Consider the following 18266-nt stretch of genomic DNA (forward strand, 5'->3'; position numbering starts at 1 on the left):
GTAACTTAACATACTGTTGCTTTCACCAGGATAGTGCTTATGATTTGTAAAAGAACTCTTCAGAAACGAGCTCAATTTTACCATGAATTGGGACACTTTCCATTTCTATTCTACAGAGCAGTTTGTCATGAGCTCTGTCTTTTGAAAACTTGAAAGCCTGCAACAATAAAACCACCTGCACCTGGTGCATGGGATAGGCATGTAATTGAGGAGAGAGCTCAAACTACGATCAGCTCTCTGTATCTTCGGGTTCTGGATCCTTGGATTTAACCAACTGTGCATAAAAAATACGTGGAAAAAGTAAAACAATAAAAAAACACAAAAATTTAAAAATACTTTATAACTTTTTTCCACTATCTTTTGTGATGCCTTAATTCGGTCCTCAGTTAAACTGGCGGTTGGCGCTGTTTTTTTCCAGGGAAGGATTCTGGGAGCCGGGGGAGACGCCAGCATTTCCTCCTTGGCACCTGCAGTGGGCTGGGGTCTGCTCTCAACCTCACTGGAGCAGGCCCCGCCCTCCCAGAGGGCTCAGTTCCAGTCACGTGATCGTTGACTCAGCTGACCCCGCCGAACCGGAAAAAGAAATTCCTGGCCCCTGGCTTCCTGGTGCGATGATGAGGCACCAGGGGTGAAGCGAGGCATGGGCTGCTGCAGCGGGAATGAGGGGGCGCCAGTGGCTCCGGATATGGTGGGGGAGGTTGTATGCACTGGCCTCTCCGCAAACAGTGTGTGCGGGCGTGAGGGCTGCCTGTCTGGTAGAGAAAAGCCCACTGCTATCCTGCTCCGGAGTGTGGCGGTTAGACAGAGCAGGCAGGCCTGACTTAGAGTCCCCGTGCTTCCCTGGTGGAAGGAAGGGCTCCTGCCTCCCGGGGCAGGAAATGCGGCTTGTCTGGAGCTGGGAGTCCTTTCAGGTCCTCCCCAGCCCCAGGAGGAGCCCCCAAGGACACCCTGTTCCCCAGCCCTGCTGTGGTACTTGTACAACAACGTGCTTAGGCTCAGGCTCACTCTTCCACACTGTTAGGAAGCCCCTCCGCTCTTTCCAGACCCAGAAAGTAGTAGTTTTGGGGCTGAGCCTTATCCATCCATCCATCCATCCATCCATCCATCCATCCATCCATCCATCCAATCCATCCATCCATCCTTACGTTCTAAGCGCCTAGTCTGTACCATAAAGTGTGCTAGGCACTGGGAGGACTTGAGCTGCCTGGGGAAGGGGAAATCGGAGGCTTGAATTGGCAGTCACAGTTAAGGCTCCCAGGGCAGAGACCTAACTGCTCCTTGTGTATAGTTCTAAGGGGGCTCCCTGAGGATGCCATCAACCTTAAAGGCAGATGGCAGGAGCTGGCTGGCTGAAGTAGAGTTTGTGTAGGAGGGGTTGGGAGGCAAGGGTGGGAGGCCTGCATCTTCAGACAGGAAACAGCATGTGCAGAGACTTCAGGTGAGAGAGAGCATGGCTCCCCAGGAATGAATGCATTTCCTGTAGCTGGGAGAGTATCATCTGGAGGTTAGAGAAAGATGAGGCTGGACAAGTAAAGACCAAATCTTTCTGGCTCTTGGATCACCACAATCAAGATAATGAACATTCCACCGGCCCCCAAAATTTCCTTATGTGAGGGGCTATCTTAGGAAGTATGATCAAGAAGGGCCAGCCTGCCAGGGTGTAGTGATTCACGCCTGTAATCCCAGCACTTTGAGAGTGTGCAGATGACCTGAGGTCAGGAGTTTGAGATCAGCATGGCCAACGTGGTGAAACCCTGTCTTTACTAAAAATACAAAAAAGCTGGGTGTGGTGATGTATGCCTGTAGTCCCAGCTACTTGGGAGACTGAGGCAGGAGAACTGCTTGAACCCGGGAGGTGGAGGTTTCAGTGAGCCAAGATTGTGCCATTGCACTCCAGCATAGGCAACAGAGGGAGACTCCGTCTTGAAGAAGAAGAAGAAGAAGAAGGAGAAAGAAGGAGAAGAGAAGGAGAAGGAGAAGAAGAAAGAAAAGAAGAAGAAGAAGAAAGAAGAAGAAGAAGAAGAAGAAGTAGTAGTAGTGCTGGTCTGATGAGGTGTCACTTGAGCAGAGAGTGGAATGAAATAAAGGATGGCAAGCCACACAGAAAGTGCAGCAGGCATGGCGGCGGGAGCAAGGCTGGTGTCCCTGAGCAGCAGCAAGGAAGCTGGAGTGGCTGGACTTGTGTTGGTATGGGGAAGAAGGGAGAGAGGTCACTCGTCTCTATGAGGCCCAGGACTTTGTTTTATCCCCTGCTGTACCCCCAGCACATAGAATGGGAACTAGCACAGAGAAGGTGCTTGATTGATGTTTGCTGAGCAGATGAGTGCCTGGAGTAGACCTCAGAGCAGGGTTTGGTGGCAGGGTGGGTCAGGGAGAGAGTTCACTCAACAGCCTGGTGATAGGGGAGAACAAGAGGCCAGAGGGCATCCATCTACAACGGGGACCAGGGTCCCTGCTGGGCAGCAGTATGGGAGACACACGGATCTTGGCCACACCTCAGCCTTCCCTCCAGCCTGATTATCTGCCTCCCTCCCTTGCAGAGGTTCCAGTTCTGTGGTGATCTGGACTGACCCGACTGGGTCCTGGCTGAGGTCAGCACGCTGGCCAAGATGGTTGAGTGCACAGGGTCTACTCTGGGTGGAGGAGGGGCGCTGGGTTGGGGATTGTGGGTGTAGAGGCTGGTGAGGTTTCTCTGGGGTTAGGGCCTCAGTGCTCTCAGCCTGTGCTACCATGCTTTGTGGCCTTAATCAGTGGCTGGCCTGCTCTGAGCCAGTCCCCAGGAAGGAGGGGTGAGGTTTGCTAGCCTGGCTGATGTAAGGACTTCCCTTCCAGTCCTCTGTGAAGTTGTGGCTGCTCTGCAGCCAGGTACTAAAGGAGCTGCTGGGATGGGGGACTGATGTGAGTACAAGACCCAGCACCCCATTGTTCCATGACGTTATGACCCCCAGTGCCCTGAAACTCTGCACTAGGTCCAGGGAGATGGGTGAATCAGCCTCTCATCCTCTCTGGGAACCTCCCTTCCTTCTTTTCAGCCCGTCTGTTCTTTATTGCAGGATCCAGGCTAGGGTTGAGGGGTTGGTGAGCAGGGGCCTGGCACCCCCTGAAGGTCTCCTTTCCCCATAGTGTGAGAAGATCCTGAAGCTGACGGCTAATGCCAAGTTTGGTGAGTACCCCGCTGAGTCCACAGGCCCTAGGTAACCCTGGGACCTCGGCCTGGTGCCTGGTACAGAGGCCCCCACCCCCCATCCCGGCAGCATCCCGGTAGGGAACCTACCTTCCCTAGTGGAGGAGCATGAGGGAAAGAAAGACATTGACAGTCCCACCTTCCTGTCCTCTGTCAGCTCCTGGTAGAGCAGTAGCAGTGCCTGTGGCTGCAGGAGGCCTGGGGGCTTTGAGTTGAAGTTAAGAGGGAAACAGGGAGGTGACTGGGCCCACAGTGACACCCCCTGTCCCACTCACAGGTCCCTCGGAGTCAGGCGATGTGAAGGCCACAGTGGCAGTGCTGAGTTTCATCCTCTCCAGTGTGGCCAAGCACAGTGTCGATGGTGGATGCTTGTTCAGTGAACTGCAGCAGCTGGGGCTGCCCAAAGGTATGGGTTGTGGGTGGGCAGCTGGGCAGCCTGTGGGCCAAGGGCTGCTAGAGAGGGGGCCAGGCCCTGTGACCCTATGGTGTACCCTGCCCTGTCTGGGCCAGCAACCCAAGCCCAGCCCCCACCTGCTACCTCCAGAGCTACTCCATTCTACCCCCAGATCACGTGGCCAGCTGTGCCACTCTTATGAGGAGAAGCAAAGCCCCTTGCAGAAGCACTTGGGGTCTGCAACCTACCCACTAAGTATGAGGCCAGCCAGTGTCCGCACTCATTCTAGAAGGTGCACGCAGAATGCAAAGTGCATGGAGAGTCCAGGGAGATGATTTAACCATGGTCACATGCTGAGCAGCCGCAGAACTGGGACCTGGCCCTGGGTCTTCTGAATCCATGGGCTCTGTGATATGTATGTACAGGATCAGACTTTGCTCTTTCCTCCTGGCTGAACCTTCCCTAGTCCCCCATGCCCCATGTGTGAGCACCCAGCTCACTCTCGTTCCTCCCTCTCCAAAGTGTGGTCTCTTGCAGCACGAGTAGCAGAAGGGGCAGCAGAGACTGTGGACCCCTCAGCTGCACCTAAGTCCTCTGTGTGGTCTAGCTGTGTGTGCTTGGGGAGGCTTTTGGCCACCATTTCCCCCTCTGTAAATGAGACCGATACCTGTGTGAGTGCCAAGGGTGGTGTGAGTGCCAAGCACTTGGAGCAGGGCCCTGAGTGAGCATGGATGTGGGAGCAGGGGTGTTCCTCGACTTTATGCACCTTAGGGATGGGAGTGGGGCTCCCTGCCTTGCCAAGGCATTGCTTTTCCCCACCCCACCTCTGTCCCAGCCCTGCAGGTCAGTCCTTGGTGGTCTAGGAGGGAAGAAGCCCCTGGCTGTGTGACCTTGGGCTGGTGCCTGGCCCTCTCTGGCTCTGAGTTCCTGGGAAAGTCACCACCCAAGACACGCCCTCCAGTTTAGCACCTTGACAAGAAGGGCAGGGACACTGGGTTCAGGCCCACCCCCCCGCCCCAAATCCTGTGGCCCCAGCTGGAGGATGAGGAGATGCTGGGCTTGGGTGGGAGAATCTCCTCAGCTTGGCTAAAAGGCTCAAGGTGTCAAAGGCTCGGCCTGCCCCTCAGGAAGGAGCCTGGGCCCAGCCAGACACTCACCAGGACAAGGGCAACTATGACGAGCAGGAAGCCCGGGATGAGGAGAACCACGGCATAGCTGGAGATGAAGGTGTCCAGCGGGCTGGAGGCTTTGGGGCCAGGAGTGCCTAGAGCAGAGCAAGAAGACTATGACCAGGCAGGGCCCTGCCTCCCAGACTTCTGAGAAGGCAGAATCTGCACTCAGAAGGTGCCGCGGGACCAGAGAGTGGGGCTAGGAGCATCTTGGAGGGCTCCATGAGCAGGGGAGGCAGGCTTCAGATCAGGGCACGTGGAGGAGGCAGATGGACAGAGGGAGGAGGCCTGCAGAGGGAAGGAAGTACTGACTGAGGTGTGGGATGGCTGTGTCTACCAAGAGGCCCTCTGCCTCCCCCAGGGTGTGCAGACACTGGCACGCACAGTCCCACCTGAGGGCCCGGGCTGGTGCCACCCTGAAGGTGGCACCCATTCTAGCGGTCAGTGGATCTGGACTGGTGGGAGAATCATCACAGGCTTCAGGGGCTTTGCAACCTTGCAGGACTAGGGTAGGTCATCTCTTCCAGCCTCCTGCCCTCAACCCCAGAACCCTGGTCTGAGCCCTGGGTCACCCAGGGCCACCCCGGACCCCCTAGAATTCCTCTACCACCACTTGGTCAAAGTTCTGCAGAGGTCTGGGGATGAGGGTCAGCTGGGGGGTCAGGAGAGGATGAAGAGGGTCACAGCTCTACCAAACCAAGCCTTATTTCTTGTGGCCCCTGGCCTACTCCTCTGATGCCAACCGCCGGCTGGCCCAGCCCTGCAGAGTAGGTGCTCAAAGGCATCAGTAGCGGTTCGTCTCATGCTCATCTCCCTCCAGGTCCCCCTCTGGAGCCCGGTACCACAGATCTCAGGGTGGGGGGTACAGCTCAGTCTCCCTTCCCCCTCATCCCCCTCACAGGGGCTTTGTCCACCAAGGCTCCTGGCTGCTAGGGAACCCACATCCACGGCCTTCGTCTTTCTGACTGCTGGCCCTTCCACAGCCTGGATACTTGAGCCCTGGGCAGAGGGGTAACGATCCCAAGACTCTCTTCAGAAGCAGAGAGGCTGCTTGGCAGGAGGCCCTGACTCCTTGGGTTGAGCTCAGCAGCAGGTATGTCACCAAGGTCCCCTGGGCCGAAGGGGCTCAGCTCTCAGGGCCCATCACTTGCCATACCTGCATGTTCCTGCTAGGCATCCACCCTGGGGACCCAGCTTTCCCCGTGCCCCCAGCTGCTGGCAGCCCCATCTTAACTCATCCAGGGTCCTGGAGGCCACACCAGGAAGCAGCCAGCAGCTGGGAGGAGCACTTGGTGTTTCTGCATCTTTTTTTTATGGAGCTCCCTTGGGTGGGAGGGGCTACAGACTTAAGGGAGACTGCAGGCCACCCCTTCCCCACTCCCTGGCTGGGTGAGCTTCCAGCTCAGGAGTCTGACTGGAAGGATGGGACTGTCCTGTCACAGAGGCAGGTCTGAGTAGTCCAGGCCCAGTTTTACCCTCCAGCAGGGCCCCTCCCCTTCATTTGTCCAGCTGGCTTTGCCCAAAGCACAAGTGATGTCTATGTGGACTGTGTCCCCTGTCCCCAAAAGGAGTCTGGCTCCAGTCCTGGCTTGGAACTCGGAGACCTTAGAATTAGAGGCCACATCTGGCAGGGTGGGCCAGCATGGTCTGCCCACAGCCAGGCAGGTACCATGTTGGCAGCCCCAGACCTGACACCATGGTTCCCGTGTTCCCTCCCACTTCCGTCCTGCATATCACTTACACTACATGCTGTCCCTGATGAATCCAAGCTGTCAGCTTCTGTCAGCTTGGCCATGAAGTCACACTGACCGTAAGGAGAACAGTGCAGCCTGAGTTGGGGGCTAAGTGGGAATGGGCCTGGTGTGGGGTGGGGGAGGTGGAGATGAGGCAGGTGTCTGGCACCTCTCTACTTATCTTCCCTTCTCCCTTGTCCACGAAGGAGACATCTTCTCCATGTCCCTCTGCCACCCTGGAGACATAAAATACTGCCCCAGCCCCAGGTCTGTCTTCCCTTGGACATAGCCCACCTACCTTCCTGTGGGACTCAGGGCTTTGTTTTGTTCTGTGACCCACATGAGAAGCAATTATCCCTGCTCTGCTCAGCTGAGAGAGGACAAACTGAGGCAGAGCAGGGGAACTGCTCTGTCATAGTCTGCCTGTTAATGGCAGAGTCAAGACCAGCCCTTCCCTGAGTGTCAGGTCCAGTGGACACCAAGCGTGAAGGCTGTATTAGCCCATTTTGCGTTGCACTAGAGGAATACCTGAAACTGATTTATTTATTTATTTTTGAGAGGAAGTCTAGCTCTGTTGCCCAGGCTGGAGTACAGTGGCATGATCTCAGGTCACTGCAACCTCCGCCTCCTGGGTTCAGGCTATTCTCCTGCCTCAGCCTCTGGAGTAGCTGGAATTACAGCATGCACCACCATGACTGGCTAATTTTTTGTATCTTTAGTAGAGACAGAGTTTTGAGATGGAGTTTCGTTCTTGTGACCCAGGCTAGAGTGCAATGGTGTGATCTCGGCTCACTCCAACCTCTGCCTCCCAGGTTCAAGCAATTTTCATGCCTCAGCCTCCCAAGTAGCTTGGATTACAGGCATACACTAATTTTGGCTAATTTTGTATTTTTAGTAGAGACAGGGTTTCACCAGGTTGGCCAGGCTGGTCTTGAACTCCTGACCTTAAGTGATTCACCCGCCTCAGCCTCCCAAAATGCTGGGATTACAGGCATGAGCACCACTCCTGGCCCTGAGACTGGGTAATTTATAAAAGAGGTTTATTTGCCTCACAGTTCTGCATGCTGTACAAGCAACTGCTAGGCTTCTGGTGAAGCCTCAGGAAGCTTTTACTCCTGGTGGGAGGCAAAGAGGGAGCAGGCATGTTGCATGGTGAGAGGGGAAGCAAGAGAGAGGAGGCATCAGGCTCTTTTAAACGACCAACTCTCCTGTGAACTGATAGAAAACTCACTCATTGAATCACTTGAACCCAGGAGGTCGAGGTTCCTGTGAGCCGAGATCGTGCCACTGCACTCCAGCCTGGGCTGTGAGTGAGACACTGGCTCAAAAAAAAAAAAAAAAGAAAAAAGAAAAAAATAAGAAAACTCACTCATTACCATGGGGAGGGCACTAATCCATTCATGAGGGATCACCCACCATGACCCAAACACCTCACACTCTAGGCCCCACCTCCAGCATTGGGGATCACATTTCAACATGAGATGTGGATGGGAAAAGTATCCAAACTATGTCAGAGGCCTCCCCCTCCCTCTCATCAGAGTCTTCTGTCCTCAGTTCAGGTGCATGCTGGCCTCCATGCCTGGCTTCCTAGGAAGTCATCTTGGCCCCAAGGGGTTGGGCAGGGCCACTAGGCTGAGGGTTGGAGCCCTATCTCTTCTAGTCCCAGCCTGGGTCTCCATCACTGACTTTGCTTGCTGCATTCTCTCCACACCTGCTCCCTGCAGCCCAGGGGTCAGTCTGGGTGCAGGCCTGGGTAGAGGTCCAGGAGCAGATTCTGCTCCCCAGCTCATACCTCCTGTGCACCATGGCAACCAAAATGCACCAGGATGGCCAGGAGCACTGGCTTGTCCCTGTAATCCCAGTGTTTTGGGAGGCTGAGGTGGAAAGCGCTTGAGACCAGCCTGGGCAACATAGCGAGACCTTGTCTCTACAAAAAATAAAACTAGGCATGGTGGCATGCGCCTATAGTCCCAGCTGCTTAGGAGGCTGAGGTGGGAAGATGGCATGAACCCAGGAGGTCAAGGCTACAGTGAGCTATGATTAAGCCACTGCACTCCAGCCTGGGCAACAGAGCAAGACCCTGTCTCTAAAACAAGAAACAAAGTGCACCAGTGTGTGGATACCAGCTTCTCCTGGTGTGTGGACCTGACCTCACTACTCGGCCACATCGGTGAGTGGGAGGCTGCCTCCTGTCTTCCAGAACATTCCCGGCACTACACCTGTGTCTCTCCTGCATTCTCTGGCGGGCTTTGTGAGAGGGCCTGTCACCTACCTCTCTGGCTGCCCTAAGACCCAGCTCAAACCTTCCCTGTCCCTGAGAACCTTTTCCTGAAGAGTCTTTCCCCCACCCACAGGTCCCCTCATTTCAGAGCTTTTGGTGGGGTGAGTACAAGGATCGACTCTCTGCTACCAGCCTGGGAGGAATTGTCCCCAGGGTTGGGTCTCTGGATGACATATGAGGGTCTAGACCAGGACCCAGATGCCTCTAACCTGAAGGGCAGGCCCTTGGCCACCCTGGTCTCACAGATCCCCTCATCGAGCCTGACCTTCCGGGACAGGCCTGACCCCTGCATCCTTTGGTCTTGGTCCCTCCTGGGAACTCTGGTTACCCTGGCTTACCTACTTTGACTCCAGAGGTAATGCTGACATCCCCCATGAGACAGAGTTACAACTGAGACTAACGTAGGGGTACCTGACTCAGGGTCACCATGGCCATGCAGAGCTCAGATCCTGGCCCTGTTCAACCTCCGCCTCCTGAGTTCAAGTGATTCTCCTGAGTAGCTGGGACTACAGGTGCATGCCACTATGCCTGGCTAATTTTTTGTAGTTTTAGTAGAGATGTGGTTTGACCGTGTTAGCTAGGATGGTCTCAATCTCCTGACCTCGTGATCCACGCATCTCAGCCTTTCAGTGTTGAGATTACAAGCGTGAGCCACCGTGCCCGGCCTCCCCAACACCCTTCTAGCTCTGGTGCCCTGCAGGGTCTACCTTGGAGCACCTGGAGCCCAAGAAGCTGCCCCTCACATTTGTGATCCCTGGGACCCACTCCCTGATCATGATGAAGGTGGACCCAAACCCGCTGAGGTGCCTGAAGGAGCAGGGTCAGCCTCTGCCTCCCATGGCCTCTCTGATGGGGAGGATGTTATCCCAGCAGCGTGAGCTGGGAGCAGAATTGGGAAGATGGGGGGTTTTCTCTCTGGGTAGCTCTGGGCACCAGGGTGGAGCCCTCTTAACCTGGCCCTTCCCCTGTGACTCTCCTTGGCCCCATGCAAAGAAAAGGACAGAGTGGGACCTGGGTTCTTTCTCACCTAGCTGCAGCTCCCCCTCCCCCCTGCCCCTTCCCCTGGTGATGGAGAACCTGGCATGCTGTGCCCCGTAGAAGAGTTCCATTTCCTTCTGGTGAGGGATGGGAACCAGCTTGGGGAGGGAGGGATGAGGGATCTAGGGGCTCTCCCAGCCCTGCTTCACATTTGAAGGATGGCATCTGGGCGGCAGCATGGTTTAGGCTAGACAAGGTGGCCCCTAGGTTTATAGCCTGGCCTCGGGCAGGATGCTGCCATGCCACCTTCTCTTCTGCACATCCTGACCTGGCACCCTACCTAGTTAAAGGTCCTCAGGCCTCCTGCCCCCTGGGCATTGCCCCCACTCCCTGCCCAGACACAGCTGTTCTTGTCCTAGACTAATCTTCAGAGATTCTTGTCCAGCCCACAGCTTTGCTGGACATCGCAGGCTGGGCCAGGCCCCCTGCCCAGCACTAACATCTCTTTGTGAGTCTCAACCAGACTAAGCTGCAGCTTCAGGGTCAGGGTAGGCGCTGACTTAACTGATGTGACCCAGGACAGGGGGATTTATTGATGGTGTCACATCTGCTTAAGTTCTTGGCCTGTATTATCTTTTTGGGGCACGATACCCCTCTGTCCCATGCTTAGGTGCCCACATGTGGCCACAAGTGCCTTTCCTGCCACCATCCCTACTTGAGGCTGGTGTCCAGGCACCTGTGGCTCCTGGCAGAAGGCTGAGTGCAGAGCCAGGCCTGGGCAGATGTTCCACAGGGGCTGCAGGAGCTGACAGCCCTGACCACCCAGCCCGTGGCCATCCATTCCCCTCCACCGTGGCTGACCCCTCATCCACCATCCTTCCAGCGGCCAGGCCTGGGCCCAAACTGACTTTTGCCTGCCCCTGGTCCCCCTCGTGTTGTTGGCTGAGCTTGATGGTCTTGTCCGTTTCCTTGATTATCCTCAATAAGAGGTTTATAGAGCCACGTGGGGACATCACATCTCTTTTCTACCAGGTCCTCACCAGAGACTGGACTGCCTTGGCCCGGGCCTGGGATACTAGGTGTCACACTGTCCTGTTAGGACCTAGCTTCAGCAGCTTCAATTTGGGCAATGGCCTGATGGGTGGCTGCCCCTTCTCTGCTTCTGGGAGGCAGGAGAGGAAGGTCAGGCAGGAGATCCGCTTCCTGCCCACCTGAGGCTGGTTGGAAGCAGGGCGCCCACCTGTGCCTGTCTCACCTTGCTGCAGGTGCATCGGAGGCTGAACCCCTCTCCTGATCTCCTGCAGGTGCAGATTCCAGGTTTCCAGTGGGTGTTGGGGTGGGCTCCAGTGCTGTCCTGACCCTAGAGAACCCTGGGCTCCATGAGGCCTTTGCCTAGCCAGTTTCCCACACTGTCACCTCCCCAAATGTGGAGCTGCACGCTCTGTGTCTTGGGTGGGACATTGGAAGAAGTTCCACCTTCCAGGTTTGGATCACAGTAAAGCCTCTGCCATGGGGATGTGCTGGCCGAGACAGATGGGGTTGAACCAGGCCTGTCACGTTGGCCTTGGTCAAGTCACCTGTGCCTTGCTTCCCTTTCCCCAGCAGCCAGATGGGGATAATAGCACCTATTTCACCCGTACTCAAGTGGTCACTTGTTAGCAGGAACTGAGTCCCGGAGGAGGTGCAGGCGGAGCCATCAAGGCAGCACTGCAACAGGACCTGGGTCTGAGTCCCTGCTTCTGGCTGTGAGATGATTCTCTCCCTCTGTTTATTCATCTGAAGGATAGGGCTGTGCTGTTCTGGGGTTGCTGTGACAATTCAACTGGCCTGTGTGAGTTGGTGGTGGCCTCCTGAGATGGTTTGAGGTGAGCTGGAGGTGTGTCTTGAATGCCCCCTCACCCCCGTGGGGAAAACCCACTTAGGGAAGACTCACGTGTCTGTATGGATGAATACAGGTTCCCTGCCCCTCAGCTGTCCTCTGTCCCTTCCCAGCCCCCTCTACTGTCCTGCAGGCTCTGGCGGTGGCCATCCAGCTTGGTGGCCATCTGGCTGGTCCACTCTTCCAGGTGAACCCTCTCTCCTCACATGGTGCAGGTCCCATTGTGCCACCTCCAGACAGGCATGCTAGCCCCCAGAGCCGCCCTTCCCTGCTACCCAGCCCCCGCCCCCAAGTATGTGCCACCTCCCTAAGGCCCACTGAGTTCACCAGCTGTGTTTGAACTCTGTCTCTGTGCAAGGCCTCATAAAAGCCTGAAACAGCCTGGCTTGTAGTGGGCCAGGAGACCAAAACTTGAACACAAAGTGACAGAGTGAAGACAGAGAGACCACCTAGTCAGCCTCAGCCCCAGGGCTGTGTCTATGCTGGTCCTGGCTCCAGTGAGCCAATCGTCTCCTGAGGCCTGTAAGGGCTCCTGTGGTGATGGAGGTGGCTGGAGAGAACAGGCTGCCATAACCCTCCCTCCCTGAGAAGGCCCAGTGGGGAATGTTTTAGGCTTCAGGGCACCCCGGGGAGCATCTTCCAGGGACCCCTCCTGCACCCTGCCCCGCCCTGGCTCTCTAGTGAGAAATTGTAGTTGCTTGGACAGCAGGGCTGACCCAGGACAAATGCATCTATTAGGCTGGTCTTTGGGGTGCTGGGGTGGGGGCAGGTGCGCTTCAGGGATGGGAAGGAGAGGCCTGTGTGTTCCAGAAGTACAGAGGAACCTGGTGCCGGCCGCAGTCAACCTTGATGTGATGATCTGTCCACCAACCCTCTTTGATGTCTTGCTGCTGGCTGCTGTCTTTGGCCAGGTAAGCTCATGGTCTGGGCTCCTGGGGTCCCCTCACTGGGCCTGCCCACTGCCTGCAGGTAGGGGAGCCTTCAGGCCAGTACTACCCTTGGCTCCCCCTTCCAGGTCATGGGTTCAAAGGCCATTCCTGGGTTCCACCACTGCCAAGCCTCAGTGGGCACAGGAGCTGCTGGGGCTTTCTGGGTTAAGACCCTTGCCTATCCCTGTGTCCCCCTCTGCAGTAGGGGGGCTGCAGGGGTCGGCCTCAGTCTCTGCCCTGGGAGCCTGCTTTACCTTGGTCTGCACCCCACATCTGCCCTGGAAGACCCCCCACACCCACTGGCTCTGATCCACTGTAGAGCAGCCAGGGCCCCGTTACTCACACCCTCTGGCCTGAGGCTGACTGGCTCTGTGGCTGGGTTCAGGGAGTCAGGGAGGGGGGTGGGCCTTGCCCTCAGCAGCTCCCATTCCCACTCCGACCCCTTTTCAGTCTTCCTCCTCTTGTGGGCTGTACCCTGGGACCCTCCCAGCTCCTCACACCAGATGACTATCTAAGTATCTAGAAATCAATATTTTAAATACCAACTTTGGATTGCTTCCTGACTTCCGTACCCCCAAAGGGCCATCGTTTCTCTTAGGACTGACAATCTCTCCAGCCCTACTGGGCCAGACTAGGCAGGCGTAAGGGTGCCCTGTCCCAGCCCTCTTTGGGGCGGGCTTCTGTCCCCTTCCTGCTGCCTGGAGCAGGACCACACTTTGGTGGCAGGAGGGACAGCAGAGACTGTGGCCCCCCGAGCTGTGCCTAAGTCCTCTGTGTGGTCTAGCTGTATTGGCCACCATTTACCACTCTGTAAAGAAGACCAATACCTGTGGCATGGAGGGCGTAAGGCTGATGTGAGTGCCAAGCACTTGGAGCAGGGCCCCGAGTGAGCATGGACGTGGGAGCAGGGGTGTTCCTTGACTTCATGTACCTTGGGGATGGGAGTGGGGTTCCCTGTGTGGGTTGACAAGGCATTGCTTTCCCCTACCCCACCTCTGTCCCAGCCCTGCAAGTCCAGTCCTTGGGGGTGTAGGAGAGAGGAAGTCCCTGGCTGTGTGACCTTGGGCTGATCCCTGGCCCTCTCTGGCTCTGAGTTCCTGGGAAAGTCAGTGGTGTTGGAACTGGGGGACCTAAGGCAGGTAATCTCTTCCAGCCTCCTGCCCTCAACCCCAGACAGTGCTTCAGGGTTGAGGCACTGTCTGTGGAAGCCGTGGGGCATGGTGAAGGTGGGGAGAGGAGAGGTTTGGAGTTTGGGTTTCAGCAGAGGGATCAGCAGCATGAGGTGTTACCTGTGTGTAGAGGAAAGGGAGTGAAGACCAGGAGTGAGGAATGAGTCTAAGTGCACCCAGGATGGTGCTGCGTCTCTTCCCACATCCACCTGGCCCTGGTCAAGGGAGAAGAAAGGCCATGAGACAAAGGGGAAACTGAACTGGGTCCATACATGTCCTTCCAGGACATGGAGGTGCCACTGTCTGGCTCTCATGCAGTGGGAAGTAGGGGAGGCAAGATTCTCTCCCCACACCTCCTGTTCTCTGTCCCAGGTCTCCTGGCCCCCGTGCACCTAAGTTCAGTCTCTGTCATCTCCCAGCATCATTTCTAGGGTTGGTGGGAGGCAGCTGGGAACAGGCTAGGGGTAGGTGGGGCCTGCTTGGGGGAGTCTACTTGACTGCCTGAGCCACTTCCCACAGTAGTGGGGAGCTTTTCTGGCACATTGACTGCACCACCAAGGCACTGCTGACAGTAGCCCCCGGGGAGTGTTTGCAGAAGGCCCTGGCAGAACAAAATTAGGGTGGGGGGGGGTCAGGGAGAACCACTTACCTGTCTGGAGAGGGTCCTCTGTACTGACTGTGCGTGTCTACGCTCCCAGGCTGAACACCCCATGGGAGGCCCTCCACTTTAGCACCTTGACAAGAAGGGCAGTGTCACTGGGATTAGACCCAGCTCCCTGACCCCAAACCCTGCAGCCCCAGCTGGAGGGTGAGGAGATGCTGGGCTTGGGTGGGGGAATCAGGGGTGTAAAGGAGTCTGCTCACCCCTCAGCTTAGCTCAAGGGCTCAAGGCATCAAAGGCTCAGCCTGTCCCTCAGGAAGGAGTCTGGGCCCAGTCAGACACTCACTAGGACAAGGGCAAATGTGACGAGTAGGAGGTCTAGAATGAGAAGAGCCACAGCATAGCCGGGGATGGAGGCGTCCGGCAGGTTGGGGCTAGGAGTGCCTAGAGCAGACCAAGAAGGCTATGGCCAGGCGGGGGCCCTGCCTCCCAGACTTCTGAGAAGGGAGGCTGGGCCCAGAAGTTGCTGTGGGACCAGGGAGCTGGGGCTACGAGCATCTTGGAGGGCTCCATGAGGAAGGGAGGCAGGTTTCAGATTAGGGCATGTGGAGGCAGCGAGCCCAAGGGAGGAGGCCAATGGACAGACGGAGGGGGCCTGCAGAGGGAAGGAGTTACTGACCGAGGTCTGGGATGACCATCTCTACCAAGAGGCCCTCTGCCTCCCCCAGGGTGTGCAGGTGTGCAGACCCTGACACACAGTCCCACACAAGAGCCTGAGCTGGCGCCGCGCTGAAGAAGGTGGCACCCACTCTGGCGGTCAGTGGGTCCAGCCTGGCGGGAGGATTATCACAGACTTCAGGGGGCTGGGCAGCCTGGGGGGCCTAAGGGCGGTCATCTCTTCCAGCCTCCTGCCCTCAACCCCAGAACCCAGGTCTGAGCCCTGGGTCACCCAGGGCCACCCCGGACCCACTGGAATTCCTCCACCACCACTTGGTCAAAGTTTGGCAGAGGTCTGAGGACGAAGGTCAGCTGGGGAGTCAGGAGAGGATGAAGAGGGTCACAGCTCTACCAAAGCCTTGTCCAGTCATCCCCCATCTTCCCGAGGCCTCTTCCCCGACCCCCCGACTTCACCCATCCGGTCAGCTCCCCTGAAGTTCCCAGAAGTCAGGGCTGGTTTTGTCCTCCAAGGCCTTGGTGTAGTGCTGGCCCAGGATCTGCAGCCAAACTTCATACAGCACCAGCTCCGCCTTCTCCCCTAGAGAGATGGGGGTGGAGGTGGCATCAGCCTGCACTCCCTCTCCTGGAAGCCCTGGGGTGGGACATGCACCCAAGCTCTAATGCTCCATCCAGGGGTCAGCTGCCGCTGGTCTAACGGTCAAATTTCTTGCTGCCTGTTTTTATGTGGCCCACGAGCAAAGAATGGCTTTTATATGTTTAAATGGTAGAAAACATGGAAAGTAGAATAGTATCTTGTGACACATGAGAAGTACATGACATGCAAACTTCCACGTCCATAAAGAAAGTTTTCTGGGAATGTGGCCACGCTCAATTGTTGACATCTTGCCTAGGGCTGATTTCTTGCTACAGGGGAGGGTTTGAGTAGGTGGTGACTAAAAGCCAGTGGTCTGCAGAGCCTTAAAGAGTTTCCTTCTGGCCCTTTACGGAAAATGCTTGCTAACCCCTGCACTGATCCATCTAATGGAATACACTGCTCACTCCTAGAGTTAATCCTAGTAGGAAATGTTGCTGGTAATTTAATAGATGCTGCTTTTATGTTTTATTTTGTCCAAATTCAATCCCTGGGAGGAGGTCGTGTTGGGGCTTGTGGCCATCAAAGGTGAAGCCTGTTTAAGAGGATGTGTGTGGAGCTCTACCGTCTGCTGAGAGGGTTGTGATGGGCCCTCTGTGTTGAGGAATGAAGAGGGAATGCTGCCTGTCTGCCGGGAGCTGGGTTTCTGGGGAGCAGAAGAGATAGTGGTTCAGGCCTGTGGAGGTGGAGGCCCAAACAAATCTGGTCTCTGGGGCGGCCGGCAGGGAGAGTAGTTGTGTAGGAGTGGCTTTGAGGGCAGAGCCTGAAGGAGGGCACCCCTGACTGCACCCCCAGGAGGCTGCGGTGGTGGGGGTGGGGCAGCACTGTAGGAGGACCAGCGCCTTCTGTGACTGAGGGGTCTTTGGAGAGCAGCTTCAGGCTGTATGTGGCTGGAGGGGACTGATTTGCCCAGTGCTCTCCTAACTTGGGCGTAGACCAGCTCTCCCTGTTAGGATGGCATGAGCTGGGAGAAGCCATCCTATCAGGAGGCCCCAAGAGGAGATATGGGCTTCTTACAGCCCCAGTACTGGGACAGAGCTGAGGGTTTTTGCCCCTGACTTGGTGGGACAGATCTTGTCATGCATATGAGGACTCATTGAGGTCCTGGGCAATCAGGGAGGTGATGGAACCCTCTGATGCCTCTGATCTTCACTGCTTCTGGCCTCTGTCCAGCTCCTTGCTAAAGCTCTATGCCCCATTCCTCTCTATGGACCCTACAGATGAGCAAGTATTGTCTGAAGGAAATTCTGTGCATTCTCTAGAAGGGGAACACCGAGGTTTAGAGAGGAGAAGAGCCTGCTTGCCCAGAGAGACACAGGGATCTCACCCTACTAAAAATATACAAATTAGCCAGTGTGGTGGCACATGCTTGTAATTCCAGCTACTAGGGTGGCTGAGGCATGATGATCACTTGAACCCAAGAGGCAGAAGTTGCAGTGAGCCATGATCTCACCACTGTACTCCAGCCTGTGCAACAGAGCGTGACCCTGTCTCAAAAAAAAGTTAAAAACCATTTGTCCAGTATATACTTTTTCAAAATATATACTCAAACATAGAAAAGTCTAGAAATGTAATCAATGTTAATTTCAGGAAAGAATTCTAAGATGACTTGTTTTGGTTATCTGCATTTTTTTTCTTTTATTTTTTGGAGATAGGGTCTTGTTCTGTCACCCAGGCTGGAGTGCAGTGACATGATCAGGGATCACTGCAGCCTTGACCTCACAGGCTTAAGCCATCCTCCCACCTCAGTCTCCTGAGTAGCTGGTACTACAGGCACATGCCACCATACCGGGCTAATTTTTGGATTCTTGTATTTTTTGCAAAGATGGGGTTTTGCTATGTTGCTCAAGCTGGTCTTAAGTGATCCGCCCACCTCGGCCTCCCAGAGTGCTGGGATGACAAGTGTGAACCATGTGTGCCAGGCCTGTTTTCTTTTCTATAATGACCATGACCATGGATTTCATGCACCATTTTTCTAACAATAATATTTACAAAGTGTACTATGATAAATGTTCAGAGAAAAAGAATACAAAATTGTAAAAATCATACATAACTAGTTTTTTTTTTTTTTTTTAAAGGAAGAAAGAAACAAAGTAGATTGTCCAGGAAGATAGTTACTTCCACTTTGTATTTCTCTGGTGAACTCATTGGGAACTCTAAAAAGTTCCAGGAGTAAAGTAACGGGTCAGAGTACCCCGGCTTTAACTTCTGGTTCAGAGAATCCTAACAACTTACATTGTCACCAGCAAGGTGTTTGACTACCTGAGCCACTCTCACCTTAAAGCAATTCTCATCTGACATTAGCTGCTCAGCTTTCTGCTGATACATTGACTCCAGGAGGCTCCTTGAGTTCTGTGTGTTTGGCCGGCCTCTGGTGGCCCCATTATTATTTTCTGCCAGGTAAAGGTCAGTCACCTGCTCACAGATCTCGTCACTCACGATATGCTGCAGCTGGAATCAAACAAAGGCAAGCTGTTAGTGAACACAGAAAACATTTCTCCATTATATAGTTCAACGCTTCTTTGATCCAGTCACTCCACTCAAAAAAGGCTTTGGTTTCTTTTGGTTAGCAATTTTAGAAAATTAATCATACAAACCACTGTATCATTTTCTTGGAGAATAATCAAGCCAAGATTTTCA

General features: G+C 55.2%; 1 protein-coding gene across 1 annotated transcript; it reads left to right on the forward strand.

Moving 5' to 3' along the window:
* The first annotated feature begins 640 nt into the window (after nucleotides 1-640).
* LOC105505217 lies at nucleotides 641-14335 on the forward strand. Its single transcript, XM_011933012.1, is given in 11 exon segments — nucleotides 641-688; nucleotides 2541-2612; nucleotides 2833-2898; nucleotides 3124-3163; nucleotides 3462-3590; nucleotides 9462-9581; nucleotides 11732-11827; nucleotides 12429-12529; nucleotides 12634-12748; nucleotides 13332-13401; nucleotides 14236-14335. Coding segments are annotated over 11 exon segments (957 nt in total).
* The last annotated feature ends 3931 nt before the right edge of the window (nucleotides 14336-18266 follow it).

This window comes from Colobus angolensis, unplaced genomic scaffold, assembly GCF_000951035.1.
Source record: "Colobus angolensis palliatus isolate OR3802 unplaced genomic scaffold, Cang.pa_1.0 Scaffold99, whole genome shotgun sequence".
Taxonomy (NCBI): Eukaryota; Metazoa; Chordata; class Mammalia; order Primates; family Cercopithecidae; genus Colobus; species Colobus angolensis.